The sequence below is a fragment of the Lepus europaeus genome, chromosome 7 (genome assembly GCF_033115175.1).
Source record: "Lepus europaeus isolate LE1 chromosome 7, mLepTim1.pri, whole genome shotgun sequence".
In the NCBI taxonomy this organism is placed as follows: Eukaryota; Metazoa; Chordata; class Mammalia; order Lagomorpha; family Leporidae; genus Lepus; species Lepus europaeus.
In genome coordinates this window covers 17,766,208-17,781,672 of record NC_084833.1, presented here as the reverse complement: position 1 = coordinate 17,781,672, position 15,465 = coordinate 17,766,208, and the positions used below count along the sequence as shown (strand labels likewise).

Here is a 15,465-nt window from a genome sequence, read left to right as displayed (position 1 = left end):
CCCAGGAAGGTGTCCCGGCAGACCGGTGGTTCTGGTCGGGGGAGACAGGCAGAAAGCTTTCCAAGGACAAGCAGGTCCCTCTCCCCTCAGGGAGCTGGGGTCCTGGCAGTAGCAGCCATTGGAGCAGCAGGTGGGGCCAGAACCAGACTGCCCAGCAGGGGGGAAAGTGACCCGGGAGGCTCCGAGACCCCTGCTCCAGCGTAACCTCAAGGACCCAAACGCTCCCTCCCTCTCCTGTCCCGGTGACTCCCAGAGAAAGGATGCAAAGTGGAACCGACGGGCCAGACGCCCACAGCGGTGGAGGCCCTGGCGGTGGAGGTGGCTCTAGGCTGTGACCCAGGGCTAGCAACATGCACCTCAGTAGGACAAACGAGGACCCAGTGAGATGGTGCGTGCAGAGCGAACGGCACACAGTAGGTGCTCAGTACGCTGTGGCTACGATGCCGTTTGCAGCCCTACTCTGGAGATGAGAGAAGAGGTCAGGCCTGGCTTTCTCTCCGTGAGCAGAGCACGGAGCTCCCCAGGCTCTGGCGTTCCCAACAGCAGGTCCAGCCGGCGTGCAGTGGACCCCAAAGGGTTACAAGTCTTGGAGACAGTGGCCTGAGGTTCCCAGCGAAAAACCAAAGCATAAAAATAATTCGATGAGTAAGAATAAAATTCCCTCTTCTGAGGTTCCCGGGGCCAGGCCCCTCCCTGCGGCAGGCACTTCCCCTTTCCCTGGTTCTTGGAGGAGCCAGGCCCGGTTGACTCAGAGCAGGAGCGCCGCAGCCATCCGGCCATCCCAGCCCCCGGACGGCTTCGGTCGGCGCGGTCTGGCGGCCGGGCGCGCCCCCGTGCGGCCGCGGGCGGGACTGCAGCCCAGAGAAGACGCGGTCGGCAGAGCCCCTACGTCCAGCCGCCCGGCCCGATCGCCGCCCCCGCCGGCCGGCCGGCCCGGCAGAACGCGATTTCCGCCAGGGGCGGGGAACCTCACTTCCGTCCGCTTTCCGCGAGCCGCCCGGTGGCCCGGCCCGAGCGGAAGTGCGCTGGCCGTTCGGGTCCCCCAGGGCTGCGAGGCGGAAGCGCGCTCCGCCGCCGCCCCCCCGGGGCCCCAGGGCGCGCAGCGCGTCAGGTTCCGGACAGGCCCGGTGTGACGTGGCCGCGCGCGGGGGCGGCTCCGGGCCGGGGGCCGGGCGGCCGGGGGCCGGGCGGGGCCGAGCCGGGGCGGGGCGCGGCGCCGCAGCTGGATGGCCGGGGCCGCCTGGAGCGCCGCCGCCGCCGCCGCCGCCGCACGGTGAGTGACCGCGGACCCGAGCCGCGCGGCTCGCCCGGCCGGGCCGGACCCCCGGCCCGGAGCCCGCGACTTCACTTGCCTGCCTCGTACCCCTCTCCCTTGCCGCCCACACTTGCTCCCGGTCTCCGCCTTCGCTCCCTGCGCCCGCTCTCCGGCGCTGACCCCCTGCATCTGACTCTCTTCTTCTGCTCCTCTCCCAAACTTGGGGTCCCTTCCCCTCTGGGTGACCCGGCCCGGACTCGGCCTGGCCCGGGGCTGCCTCTGGTCCCCGCTGGAGCCCAGCCGGTGCCATCCTCGGGGGCTTGGGACAGCGAAGGCCCGGAGCCCCCCACCCCAGCCCGCCCGGGACCTGGGCATCTTTTCCACCGCCCAGGAGCAGCAGCCTTCCCGCGCCCCTCCCTAGCCCAGCCAGTGAGGAAACTGAGGCAGGAGCCGAACCAGGTCAAGGTCATCAGTCTGGGCGGACCTCACGCCGAGTTTCCAGCCTGAACTCCTCGCTTGGTTGAGTCAGGCACGGCCCCATCCTGTGACTGATTCCCCGTGATCCGCCAGCGGATACGTCCCTGCGGGCTGCCCCCTCTCTGTGGCTGGGCCGTGCTGGCCCGGCCACCTGCCTTCTCGCCCACCCCACCCTGACCACCGTGGCAGGAAGGCCGCACTCGCCCCCAGTTCTCTGCAAGTCTGGAAAACTTGGGCATCTCGCGGTGGAGCAGTCTGCTCGCCAGCCCCGCCTCCTGTCAGCCCTGCCCGGCGGTGGGCTCATCACGGTCAGGTCTGGTGGTCCTGGCTCAGCTGCTCAGCCTCCCCCACCTGTGCCTCCCCATCTGGCTGGACAGTGGCGACCTCCATCCCTGGGCTGTCCTCACCCTGGGCCTCCCCTGGCAACCAGAGACACCCAGCTGGGCTGGGCCCGCCGGTGGCTGGATGGAGCCCGGGCAGAGCCTCACCCTGTCATCAGAGAAAGTGTAGCCTCTGGCAGACACGCTGACACACCGCCGCCTGCTGCTGGCTCAGAGGGAAAAAATGTTTGCTCCCGGGGAGCAGACATGTGGGCCCCCTTGCTCTGCACACCCACCATCGGGTCCCGGGCAAGGCCATAGGGAAGGCGGATGCCGCCGTGGCCTCTGGGAGGGGCGGGGAGGCGCCTCGTGGCCTGAGCAGGTGCACAGCCCAGGCTGGCAGCTCACGTAAGCGGCCTTTGTGTCTTTCAGCACGTGGCATGCCTGGATGTCCCTGCTCTGGCTGTGGCATGGCGGGCCGAAGGCTCCTCTTCCTCACTGCCCTTGTCCTGGATCTCCTGGGAGGGGCTGGGGGTGCCCAGCCGGCCCTCCGGAGCCGGGGGGCTGCCGCGGCCTGTCGCCTGGACAACAAGGAGAGCGAGTCCTGGGGGGCCCTGCTGGGCGCAGAGAGACTGGACACCTGGATCTGCTCGCTCCTGGGCTCCCTCATGGTGGGGCTCAGTGGGGTATTCCCGTTGCTTGTCATTCCCCTGGAGATGGGGACCATGCTGCGCTCAGAAGGTGGGTGACCCTGCCCCAGGGCCGCTGCTCTCCTTAGGACAGCCTGGGGCTGACGCACCACGTGTCCGAGACGGGGGCTGTGTCCTCACCTTGGTTGCTTGGCACCCGTGTGGCCCATTCATCCGGGCATCCCTTACTCTTGCTGTCAGCAGACAGTCACCAACTGCGGTGCAAATGGTGGCTGGAAGTACACGTGCCAGGCTCCCTGGGTTCGAATCCCGGCTCTGCCTCTGCCACTTAGCAGCCTGATAGCATCAGACAAGTCACTGCACTGTGTTCAGTCTCCCTGCCTTTAAAAATGGGGATAATCGCCAGTGCCGTGGCTTAACAGGCTAATCATCTGCCTTGCGGCGCCGGCACACCGGGTTCTAGTCCCGGTTGGGGTGCCGGATTCTATCCTGGTTGCCCCTCTTCCAGGCCAGCTCTCTGCTATGGCCCGGGAAGGCAGTGGAGGATGGCCCAAGTGCTGGGCCCTGCACCCGCATGGGAGACCAGGAGAAGCACCTGGCTCCTAGCTTCGGATCAGCGCGATGCGCCGGCCGCAGCGGCCATTGGAGGGTGAACCAACGGCAAAAAGGAAGACCTTTCTCTCTGTCTCTCTCTCTCACTATCCACTCTGCCTGTCAAAAAAAAAAAAGAAAAAATGGGGATAATCATGGTATGCACCTCGCAGCTACCCTTGGGAAGATGACTGAGCTAATGATCCGTGTAAAGCAACATAAAGCAGGCTGCCCGGTGCAGGGAGAGCGTGGGGGTGGGGGTGGTTTGCAGGCCTCCTGCTGGGCTGGGGGAAGCCGTGGTGAGCAAAGCACTGTTGCTCGTGACACCCTTCCCTGGCCATGCACTGGGCCTTGTGGGGGGGCTCTTGGCCACCCTGGGCACCATGTGCCTGAACTGCCTGTTCACAAGGACCATGCCATTAAAAATGAAAGGCTGTGTGGGTGCCGCTAAAATTCCTCTACTGGAGATAGAGAGAGAGAATGAGAATCATAGCTAAGAGCCAGGGCCCCAGGAATGCATCAGAGGGGGGCGCCCCAGAGGCTTGTGCCACTTGCCAGACTCAAGGTCGCTCCTTTCACAGATGGTCCCAGACACCCTGGGCCAGGTGCTGGGCCGAGGGCTGGTGCCCCTGCTGGGCACAGAGCCCTCATGGGGACCTAGCGTCCAGCGTGCAGTGGCTCACTCCCTCCCCTGGGCGGCCCGCAGCGCCCAGTGTGGGGTGCACTTGGATTACAGGTGGGAAGCCCAGGCACAGAGAGGGTCTTTGGGCAGCCCCCCCAGCTGCCACTGTCCCCTTAAGCTTCAGTTGGTCCATCAAACTGAGGGGTTGGACAGGGCTCCCCTAATGCACTTATAGCCCTGGACGCCCCAAGTCTGCACAGGTCCCCAAATCTCTGCCACTTCTCTGAAAGTGAGTGGCTGAGAGAACTTCCCTTTTAACGAGTACTTGCTGTTCACGTGGCCACTTCATTCCTGCAAGCTGCCTTTGATAGGTGGGCACACTGCCTGTCAGGAGTCTGCCCGAGGTCCGCAGCGTGGGGGGAGGGGCTCTGCACTGTGCCACACTGGGTGGCTCCGCACAGCTCCTCGGGCTGCGTCCTGCTGGGCCTGGGGGACGGGGAACTGGGAAGGGCAGCTGCCCACGTCCAGCCTTTTGGAGGCTCACGGTCTGGCTGTGAACCAGAAAGAGCTGCTGAGCTGGATGGGCACAGGTGAGGCCGGGGGCTCCAGAGGATCTGCCCCCAACCCTGCATCTCTGCCTTGTAGCCGGGGCTCGGCGCCTGAAGCAGCTGCTCAGCTTTGCCTTGGGGGGCCTCTTGGGCAATGTATTTCTGCACCTGCTACCTGAAGCTTGGGCCTACACGTGCAGCGCCAGCACTGGTGAGTGAGGCCGGGAGCAGGCACGCAGGCCCAGGGCTGGCCTAGGCCCTGGGGCCATCTGGCAGGATGACTGGGGGAGAGCCTGGGAGGGAGGGGGTCACCATTCTGGTCCTAGCACCCCGGCCCTGTGGGAGTCCTGGGGCCCCGATGCCCAGCCAGCCAGTCCTGGCCACCCTCCCCTGCCCCCGTCACAGCCCTGACTTAGCCCCATTGCAAACGGCCCCTTCCACGGCCCTGGCTTGGCCTGGCCCTGTCAGTGCTGCCCCTGCAGGTGGCGAGGGGCAGAGCCTGCAGCAGCAACAGCAGCTGGGGCTCTGGGTCATTGCTGGCTTCCTGACCTTCCTGGCGTTGGAGAAGATGTTCCTGGACAGCAAGGAGAAGGAGGGGACCAGCCAGGTGAGCCCCCAACCCCGGGGCAGGGCCTGGAGGGTTCTGAGGTGAGCCCTGAAGACAGGGGTCTCAGGCCTTTCTCCTGGGAGCTGTGGGAGACCGGGCCAGCTTCTCTGGGAGGGTCTGAGGACTGGTGACGCATCGCTGTCATGACAGAAAGCAGTGACAGCAGGGGGGCAGTGTGGGTTGCGTTTGGGGGGCACCCGGCTGATGGAGCAGCGGATGAGTGTAGCCAGAGGAGAGGGGCTCCCTGTCTCTCTTCATCTCTCCCCTCCCTGTGTCTACCCTGGCTGAGTGGGGGGCATCTAATGTCACCTCTCCCTCCTTCTCCCGGCCCTAGGCCCCCAGCAAAGACCCCACTACTGCTGCTGCTGCTGCTGCCGCGCTCAGCGGAGGCCACTGTCTGGCCCAGCCGGCTGCAGAGCCCGGCCTGAGAGCCGTGGTCCGGAGCATCAAAGTGAGTGGCCTGCTCACTCACTTTCCTGCCGCAGCGACACAAGCTGGGCTGGGGGTGGGGGCTCAGCCCAGCTTTCTCCACCACCCCCCCAGGTCAGCGGCTATCTCAACCTGCTAGCCAACACCATAGACAACTTCACCCACGGGCTGGCTGTGGCCGCCAGCTTCCTCGTGAGCAAGAAGGTGAGCGGGGCCGGGGCCGCCCAGGCAGTTCCGCACCGGCCTCCGAGGCCACCAGCCCACCTGCTCCCCTCTGCTCTCTGCTCCACCCCAGGGTCTCCCCGCACCCTTTGTTTCCGGCACTTCTTGCTGCCCAGCTGCGGGGCTTGGCCGCTGCCTGCTTCCCGGATGCTTCTCCCTCCGTCCCCTCCCTCTGGCCCCAGCACCCTGGTCCTAGCCATCTGCCCGTTCTTGACCAGCCGAGCTCTTTGCCGCCTCACACTGTCCCTGCCGTCCGCACTCTGGACAGATGACAACTCACGCTTCGGGCTTGGCTTACCTCCCCCAAGGAGGCCTTGCTGACCCCCCCAGCTACCTGAGGTCCCATTCCCTCCCCGAGGCACCCAGCAGGGAGGAGCACACAGTTCCCGGAGTGGTTTGCACGCGACGTGTTTCCCTCCAGGCCCGCAGCTTTGCAAGCACAGGGCCTGCGTCTGTAGTCGCTGTATTCCCTGAGCCAGGTGCTTGGCCACAGCGGGTCTTTAGGGAATGTGTGGGCCCGTTTGTGCCCAGGCCACAGACTGAAGCCCCTCTCCCTGCAGATCGGGCTCCTGACCACCATGGCCATCCTCCTGCACGAGATTCCCCATGAGGTGCGTGCCCCGAGGGCGAGGGTGGCCGCAGAGGACCCTGGGCTGCCCAGGAGGGCCAGGGTAGGGCTGGGGACGGGGTTGGGGTGAGCGTCTGGCCAGCTGGGGCCCGGGGTGAACATCCGCACCTCCCCTCAGGTGGGCGACTTTGCCATCCTGCTCCGGGCCGGCTTTGACCGATGGAGCGCGGCCAAGCTGCAGCTCTCCACGGCGCTGGGGGGCCTGCTGGGCGCCTGCTTCGCCATCTGTACGCAGTCCCCCAAGGGAGTAGGTACGGGCACTGTGGGTGATCACCAGAGAGACACCAGCCAAAGGGCATGGCCGCCCTGCTGCTGGCATCAGGCCGGGGTCTGCCGTGGGCTCTCCCACAGGAGGGGGTGGGGCACCTTCAGTCCCCTGGGCTCACAGGCGCCCTGGGCGTCCTCCCGCCACAGAGGAGACGGTGGCCTGGATCCTGCCCTTCACCTCCGGGGGCTTCCTCTACATCGCGCTGGTGAACGTGCTGCCCGACCTCCTGGAGGAAGACGACCCGTGGTGAGTGGCCCACCAGGCCGGGGAGGGCGCCCGGCCGCGACCCGCTGCCTGCCAGTGGTGCCACCCTGACCTGCCCGTCTGCCCACAGGCACTCCCTGCAGCAAGTGCTCCTGCTCTGCACGGGCATCGTGGTGATGGTGCTGTTCTCGCTCTTCGTGGAGTAGCCTCCCGGTGCCCCGCCCCGCCCCGCCCAGCAATAAGAGACTTGGATTCACTTTGACAGTGTGTGTGAGCGCAGAGCCAGCCAGCCTCCGACCAGAGCAGCGGGAGGCAGGCGTGTGGCATCTGTGTGTGCCGGAGGGGTGTGTGTGTGTGTGTGTGTGTGTGTGAGACCGACACTGTGACCCCTGTGCCCTGCGCCCAGGGCAGTGCCTGCCTCCAGCCCCCCGGGGTCTTCTCTCGTGACCCTGTCAGCCGGTGCCTCCTGCGGTGAGCGGGGAAGAACAGCATTGGGTGTGAGCAGAGGCCTCGCCTTGCCAGGAGCCCAAAAGGAGGGCGAGCAGCCGAGTTGCTCAGGGCGCAGGGGACCCAAGGCTGTCCTGCCTCCTGCTGGGACCTCAGGCCCCTAGGCCTGGGCAGCTCCTCTCTGCTGTGTCTGTTCCTGGCTCCCCCCCCCCCACCTCTACAGCCAAAGAAAGCAGAGGCAGGGGCTGCTGGCACCGCGCTGGGCCCAGCCCTGCCCGCGCTGAGTGGGCTGCCCACCCTGGCCGGCTCCTGTTCCCCAGTGAGCACTTCCTAGCAGTGCCAGCAGCTCCTGCCACCGCCAGCTGCCAGACAGCAGCCTGCAGGGCAGCGAGCAGCCCCAGGCCAGAGAGGCCTCCCAATCCAGCTCAGGGACGCCCCTGCCAGCCCCGGGGCCCGGCAGACACTCTCGGAGCAGGAAGGGCACGAACCGTGGCCGCCCTGCCCTGCTCGGGCCCCTTGTCCTCGCCCGCTGGGATTAGGGGCACGGTGGGGGTGGCGAGGGCTCCGTGCTGTCAGCGCTCAGGAATGTGCTCTGGGAGAATGCTGAAGCCATAATCCCCAGCTATTTCCCTTGGCTGACGCCCAGGTACTCAGCTGGCCGATTCCACAGCCAGGCTCTGGCCCCGCACTGGACTGTGGGTTCTTGGAGAAGTGAGAGGGTCTGAATGGTTCCACAGCAGTTCCGCAGTGGCTCCGTCTTTCTGTAAATACGTGTTCTACGGATGAGATACAAATAAATACTGTCTACGCGCTCGCTGCCTCTCTTCCCCGGTCCCACAGCTCGGCCAGGCCCCGGCTGCACAGCACCTCTCGAGCACCTCGCTGAGCCTGGCCTGTGTCCCGAGTGGCTGAGCGCTGCACCAGCCCGGCACCGTGCCAGCGCAGCCCCCAGCACCCTCCAGGACGTGGGCTTTGTCTTCTAGACTCACCAACCCAGCTCTACCCCACTGATGATTTAATCAAGAAAGGGCACTCCATCCCAAAAGTCATCTCCAACTTTGGCCTCAATAAGGTTACTTTTGTTCATTTAAAAAGAAAGGAAATAATAAATCTTAAAAAAAAAAAAAAAAAAAGAAGTGGTGGGGAGAGGCCCAAAGACAATTCTTCCATTGTAAGAGCAACACTAGGCACTGGGGGGCGCTGCTTCCTCACTGTGCCATCAAGAGTGTCCCGGCCCCCTCATTCCTGTCCACGCCAACCAGGCCGGCTTTCAGCAGGCTCAGTGCTCCACATGGGGTCTGGCCTAGGTGGGTGAGAAAGCCACGCCAGGTCTGTTCCTAGCTGGCAGTGCCTGGCTCTCAAGTGTTTCCCCGCAAAGCATTTACAAGGGCTGGACTCTGCTCCCCACAGACCTGACACACCTGGAAACTGTCCCCAACCCCTAATGAGCCCGGGCCTGACAGACCAAGCAGTGACCCCACAGCGTGTCCGCCAGCCCCCTCACCCCCACAGGCGCACATGGACAGGAGGCCCCCGTGTTACACACGAGGAAGCCACGACCGGTGAGGGGGATACCCACGACCAGGAGGAGCGACTGTCCCGTGTGGTGAGAGAGGGAACCAGGGAGGCAGGGGTGGGGGCAGCCCGGCCTGGGCAGGCACAGATCAGAAGCACCGGCTTTGCTGCCAGGCCCCGGGGGCAGAGCGTGATGCCCTGGGCTGGGAGGGAGATGCCCCCACACAGAGGCGGGGCAGTCAGGAGCTTGCTGTGGTCACGTCCACCTGGGAAGGGGAAGGGAGGGGACTTCCTGGCGAGTTGCACCAATGAAGAGTCCTGAAGGCTGCTCCCCTGAGAGGCCACTCCGCAGGCTGTGAGCCCCCTGGGGGGGCAGGCTGCTTCTGGGCCCAGGGTTGGCATCCCAGCCAGACCAAGCTGGGAGCAGTGTAATCCTGGCCCAGCTGTTTAAGCCTGTGTATGAGATGGGGGTGGCCTGCTGGAGGTGGCTCGGACACAGATAACACTGCATAAGACTGTACAATCAATGGTGGGCCTTGCTAGCTCAGGTGTGAGGTGGGCGTGCTGCTGTGACGGGTGCAGGCTGGGAGCGAACACAGGACAATGTACGATGCGGCTAAGGGCCCTCGGCAGATCCTGTCCTTAAGTAGGGGCGTGTGGAGAAGCAGCAGGCCCAGGGGCTGGAACACAGCCAGAGGTGTCAGGGATCAAAGCCCCAAAGCCTGGCTTTACAGGAGCTGAGACTGGGCCAGGGCCCCAGCACGCAAAAAGGCAAGGCTGGCTCCCGTTCAGGCCATCCACCCTGCAGCTGCAGGGCCACAGCCTGAAGCTCAGAGGTGGGGAGAGAGGACTGTGGGAGGAGCCCAAGACCCCAGCAACAGCTGCAGCCTCGCCCTGACGACTGCTGTGGGCCTGGGGCCATCCGAGGTTTCCAGACTGCAGCCCTGGGGGAGGGTCTCCTGCGTGAGCCCCACTCCACCCAGAGCCCAGGGAAGGCGCGGCAGACCAGTGGCAGGGACCCAAAACCACCTTTTATTACAAACTGACCGACGAGGGGGCCGGGCGCCGCTACGCGTAGTACTGCAGGTTGGCTTTCTTCTTGGCCTGCACCTCCAGGATGCCCTCCATGTAGTCCTCGTGGGTGAGCTCCGTGGCGCCCCTGCGCAGGGCGATCATGCCCTGCAGCCAGGACACAAGGCTTAGGGTGCCCCCTGCACCCCCGGCCTGGGCCGTCTCGGCAGTCTCCACCGCCACCCCGCCTGACCACTCACCGCCTCCACACACACGGCCTTGCACTGGGCCCCGTTGAAGTCATCCGTGCAGCGGGCCAGCTCCTCGTAGTTGACGTCAGGACTGGGGAAAGGAGACGCCACAGGGCTCAGCTACTCCCGGGGAAGGGCTGCAAGGGGCGGACGCCCTCCCGTGCCCCATCAATACGCAGTCCTCCTGCCCTGAGGGGAGCAAGTCCCGTACCAGTCTGCCTTTCCCCTTGGTATACAGCGGGGAGGGGGGACCGAGGAGACAAGGTAGATCAGGTTATTTCTAGTGTCATTGCAGCTCTAGCTTCTAGAAATTGCCATCTGACACTCCAGAGGCTGGCTGGGCCTGAGCCAGGAGAGCAGTGGGTGGCAGAGAGCAAAGCTGATCTCACAGTGCCCCCGCAGAGCCGGCCCCACGTCAGCAGGGTGCTGCTGCCCTAACTGTGCCCCATCAGGTGCTGAGCACCATGCTCGTCACATCTAGTCCTTGCCACAGCCTCATGAGGTCGCTGCTATTATCCCCAAGTCCCAAGTAAGGAAGCAGGCTGAGAACTGCTAGGCCACCTGTTCAAGGCGGTGCAGATCTGAGCTCAGGAGGTCTGGCCCCGGGCGAGACTGTCCCAAGCCACGCTGGGCTGTGCTCACTGCTGGTGCGGGCGGGGGGTGTGTGTGGACAGAAACCAGCACCTCTGGGCCTGGCGCTCCAGTGGGGGAAAGGAACAGCGCAGGGATTCTAAGGAGCTGAGCGCCCAGACTCGAGGCCCCAGCCTCTGCAAGATGCTGTCGCGGGCAGCTGGGGCGGAACAGAGGCTGGGTGCGTGTGCAGGGGGCAGATGCCGAGAGGAGAGCCAGAGGCGCCCTCCTCGGCCTGCGCGGGCCCGGCACCTGCCGCATACCCCCCCTCACCTGACGTTCATCTTGCGGGAGTGGATCTGCATGATCCTGGCCCGGGCCTCCTCGTTGGGCATGGGGAATTCGATCTTGCGGTCCAGGCGGCCTGAGCGCAGCAGGGCGGGGTCCAGGATGTCCACCCTGTTAGTGGCTGCAATGACCTGAGGCAGAGCAGCAGCACCGGAACTGGGCAGGCGTTCACAGACGGGCACAGCCACGGTGTTTCAACAGGCAGAGGGGCGGCCCAGGGCGTCACCCAGGTGCCAGTTCTCGCTCCCCAACTCCTGCGCGGGGCTCACCGTCCCCTGGAGAGGCGCCACTCACCTTCACTTGGGTGTTGGGCTGGAAGCCGTCTAGCTGGTTCAGGAGCTCCAGCATCGTCCTCTGCACCTCCCGGTCCCCGGCCTTCTCACTGTCAAAGCTGGGGTGCACAGGAGGTGGAGTCACTGGCGAGGCCCCAGCGTGGGCAGAGCCTGCCCCTTCACCATTGGAAGCCTAACCCTTCCTGTTCAGGGCAGGGAAATGGCTCCTTGACCTGGCCCCCAGCCCAGGGACTGGCACACAGAAGGGATCAGTACTCCCTGGGTGCAGCATTCAGGGCATAGAGAGACCCCTGGGAGCTGGTGCTGGGCTGAGGATAAAACAGGGAGCAGAGGGGCCGGCGCTATGGTGCAGTAGGTTAAGCATCTGCCTGCAGTGCCAGTATCCCATAAGGGCGCCAGTTCAAGTCCTGGCTGCTCCACTTCCGATCCACCTCCCTGCTGACGGCCTGGGAAAGCAGAAGATGGCCCAAATGCTTGGGCCCCTGCACCCATGTGGGAGACCTGCAGGAAGCTCCTGGCTCCACTGTGGCCATGTGGGGAGTGAACCAGCGGATGAAGGAAGGACCTTTCTCTCTGTCTCTCCCTTGTGTGTAACCATGTCTCTCAAGTAAATAAAAAAAAAATCTTCCAAAAAACAACAGGGAGCAGAAGCAGCCAGCATCTGGGTGGTAGCTGGTGAATGTGTGACTGCAAACTGAGCTGCAGCAGCAAACAGGGAGCAGCCCACTTGCAGTGGACACAGGAGCCCAGGCAGGCACCCCAAGGACGCACTGCTGAAGGCCGAAAGCAGCGGCAGGGAAGGAGCCAGTGTGAGAACTGACAGGACACGGAGGAGGGGGCCTCGAGCTGGGGAGGCAGGGAGACGGGTGCCGGACAAGGCTGGAGGGGAGCCGGGGCAGCCACGCACAGGCATCGCGGGAAACGGCCAGTCCAGCCTTGGCACCAGGGAGCAGGCTGGAGGCCCAGGAAGGCTTTTCAACAGGACGCTGTGTAAGGGACTACGGCGACATGTGAGTGAGGTGACCAGACTGTCCTGAAAGGAACACACTGGCAGCTAGGAAGTGAATGGACACGGGGAGGCCAGTGAGGAGAGACGTGGACAGGGTGAGCAAGTTGGCGCGTGGACAGGGTGAGCAAGCTGGCGCTCAGCCCGGGTGACAGTCGAGGCCCCGCATGCCCTGCCCCCGCCCCCGCCGCCTCACCGCTTGGTGCCGATGGCATCCAGCTCGTCAATGAAGATGATAGATGGAGCTTTCTCCTTGGCCAGGGCAAAGGCGTCCCGGACCAGCTTGGCACCGTCCCCGATGAACATCTGCACCAGCTGGGGGCCGGCCAGCTTCAGGAAGGTGGCCTGGGGAGGGGTGGCAGGGTGAGGCCAAAGGCACGAGGGGCCCCAGAGCCCAGCTGGCAGGACTTCAGCTCCCGCCTGCCTCCTCCTCCCCCTCCTAGGGTTCTCACCTTGGTCTGTGCAGCACAGGCCCGGGCCAGCAGGGTCTTCCCAGTACCTGGGGGCCCGTACATCAGCACCCCCTTTGGAGGCTGGATCCCCAAGTTCTCAAACTTCTCCTTGTGGTTCATTGGCAGGACGATGGCCTCCACCAACTACAGGGATGAAGTCCAAGGTGAGGAGAGGGACATTCTGAGAATGCCTAGTGCCTACTGCCCCACCCACAGCGGCACCCCTCCTACTCCGACTCTGTGACAGTGCCCTCTCCTTCCTCCCTGTCAAGGGGACACAGAACGCTCACCACCACCAACGCTAACTACGGCCTGAGAACAGCTATAGAAGGCACAAGGACACTGGACATGAACTAGGAACCCGAGCTCCTGTCCTGGTTTTGGCGCTTTCCATGGCCCCAAGCAAGTCCTCTGACTTGTCCGGATCTGTTTCCCCACCTGTCACCCGGCACCCCCTCTTCCTCCCTAGGACACTCTGACAGCCAGGGGCACGGGCCGGGGATGCTCCGGTGAGTGATATGTTGGAACGCTGAGCCCCCTCACCTCCTGGATCTGCTTGTCCAGGCCCCCGATGTCGCTGTACTGCTCGGTGGGCCTCTCGTCCACCTCCATGGCCTTCACCCGGGAGTCGTACTCTGTGGGCAGGGTCTCCAGGATCAGATAGGAGTCTTTGTTCACACCCTGAGGACACAGCACAAGGTCTTCAAGACCTACCTCGCCACTGGCTGGGGGACAGGTCTCCGCGGCGTGAAAAGCTACAGAGCTGGATAATACAAGAATCAAACAGGCAGTGGCCGAGATGCAGAGCCCCAGGGACCCGGGACTGGAGCAGGGGCTCAGCTAGTTGGCGCGAGAAACCTTGCTGGAGGGGCCCTGCCTGGGCTCCGGCACCACTCACCACCAGGTCTCCTGGCTTCAACTTTTCAGCATCCACCAACCCAATCACAGGCAGGAAGTACGTCTGTGGGAAAGACGGCAGGTGCTCTCTGGGCTGCTGCTCTCAGTACGGCCCCCGGGTCCTGTCCCCCACACACAGCCCCGCCTCACCTGTCGTGTGGAGGTTTTGATCACGGCACACTTGCCCTTCCTCTGGGAGTCCAGGTCGATATTGGCACCGTCCTCCTCTTGGTCATTAGGATCAACATCCAGCAGCTGGAAACAGAAGACGCTCAGCCCCTGGCCCTCCCCACGGCCGTCGCGCCCACAGCTGAGACAATGCCCAGCACCTGCAGGGCCGGCCAGCCCTGCCCCTCTCCTCCAAGGTGCCCGGAGCCCAGCACAGGTGTGGCTGATGGGCGGGAGGGCGTGGTGATCTCTTCTCTTTAGGTGCTGCTTTTCTGCACAGAATTTACCCCCAAAGAAGAAAAGTCAATAAAAAGGGGACATGGGAGGCCTCCAGGGCCTTCCAGGAACCCACATCTAGGCAGAGGGCCCCAGGCGGGGAGGCGCTAACATGCAATTTGGCCTCCAGTCTCTCCCTCACAGTCCCCCCAGGGGCTGGCTCTGTCCAAGCCCCGCTGACCCCCTCTCTGCCCCTCCACATACACACACACCTCGATGACGTTGGAGACGAGGTACGGCAAGGTCTTGTTCACTTTGATCTTCTCGCTGTTCTCCTTGATCTTGTCCTTCATGGCTTGGAGCTCGTGGGTGACGCGCAACACTTCGCTCTTCATGATCTGGGATGAGGACGACGAGAAGCAAATCCTCACCCCCGGCTCGGCCACGGCAGGGCCCAGGGACTGGGGAGGTCCAGGCGGCCCTGGGGACCCAGGGGCCAGGCCTGCCTCTGTCCACACCCAGCCCAAGTCGACACAAGAGGCCAGTTTTGGAGACCCCGTGAAGTTCTGCAACCCTGGGACAAGCAGGCCCAGAAGTCAGCAGACACGGGCTCCGCCTCTTGGTAAGGGCTGGGCACCTCCTGGGAGTGAGCGGCTCTCCCAGCCTCAGTTTACCCATCTGGAACACGGGGGTTTACTGGAAGACGGACTCCTGGGCAGGACCCTTGAACAGCGCCCCTCCGGCCTGGCTCCTACCCCCAGCCCCCCTTTGCTCTCCTGGGCCCAGGAGAGGCGCCGAGAAGGAAGGATCCGGGCCGGGCGCCCACCTTGATCTCGCTGTCCAGCAGCCGTGTGCGCTGGATGATCTCCTCTGTGGACATCTTGAGCACCTCCTCTCCAATTCCATCTTGCTGTTAAGAATGATTTTCTATTTACGCATGTCCTTGTCCTCGCAGCAGGCATCCCGCGTTCTCACGCACAGCCGGGTTCCCCATCCATACACCCTGGAGGAAGGAGTCGGGACCCCTGCCCACAACCCACGCTGTCCCATCCCCCGGGACGGGGCCAGACCCGGATCCTCAGCCCCCCCCTCCCCCGTCTGCCCAGGGAGTCACGCAGCGGGGACCCAGCTCCGGGAGCCCCAGCGTCCCCGGTGCCCACCTCGGCCTCATCCCACACGGTCGCCATCTTCTCCTGCCGAGTCACTGGACTCTCGAGTGTCGGCGACAGATTCATTTCCTGAAGGAAAAGACCGAAGAGGGGACTGGGCAGGAGTCGCGGCGGAGACTGACGCCGTCTTCCTTCAGGTCTCCTTTGGACCAGCGGCGAACCTCTCGCCCCAAATACTGACTCCCGCCTGGACCAGCTCGGGCCGCACCGTCACAGCGAATCTGCGTCTGCGGCTCCAAAGACCAAACCCGGCCCACACGGCCAACCCCCGCGACTCCTGAAACGTTCCCGCCCTCATCCT

General features: G+C 64.4%; 2 protein-coding genes across 4 annotated transcripts; one reads left to right on the top strand and one right to left on the bottom strand.

Annotated features, from left to right (window-relative positions):
• Window positions 1-1,207: 1,207 nt before the first annotated feature.
• SLC39A13 (solute carrier family 39 member 13) lies at window positions 1,208-8,085 on the top strand. 3 transcript variants are annotated; one of them, XM_062196160.1, is made up of 10 exons: window positions 1,208-1,273; window positions 2,485-2,793; window positions 4,561-4,674; window positions 4,946-5,070; window positions 5,405-5,521; window positions 5,614-5,703; window positions 6,282-6,332; window positions 6,468-6,600; window positions 6,764-6,863; window positions 6,952-8,085. In XM_062196160.1, exons 2-10 carry the CDS (start codon window positions 2,493-2,495, stop codon window positions 7,025-7,027), a joined length of 1,107 nt encoding a protein of 368 aa, XP_062052144.1. In that variant the 5' UTR covers window positions 1,208-1,273; window positions 2,485-2,492; the 3' UTR covers window positions 7,028-8,085. The 3 variants fall into 3 exon arrangements, with proteins under 3 accessions (XP_062052144.1, XP_062052145.1, XP_062052146.1); XM_062196161.1 differs by lacking the exon at window positions 5,405-5,521; XM_062196162.1 differs by lacking the exon at window positions 6,952-8,085 and having other exon boundaries at window positions 6,468-6,596; window positions 6,764-6,826.
• Window positions 8,086-9,794: 1,709 nt separating this feature from the next.
• Window positions 9,795-15,449, bottom strand: PSMC3 (proteasome 26S subunit, ATPase 3). The gene is made up of 13 exons (XM_062196150.1): window positions 15,373-15,449; window positions 15,156-15,233; window positions 14,822-14,905; window positions 14,268-14,393; window positions 13,762-13,866; window positions 13,613-13,675; window positions 13,258-13,395; window positions 12,715-12,858; window positions 12,459-12,607; window positions 11,258-11,354; window positions 10,949-11,094; window positions 10,055-10,136; window positions 9,795-9,962 (listed from the first exon to the last, which is right to left on the bottom strand). Exons 2-13 carry the CDS (start codon window positions 15,228-15,230, stop codon window positions 9,852-9,854), a joined length of 1,320 nt encoding a protein of 439 aa, XP_062052134.1. The 5' UTR covers window positions 15,231-15,233; window positions 15,373-15,449; the 3' UTR covers window positions 9,795-9,851.
• Window positions 15,450-15,465: the final 16 nt, after the last annotated feature.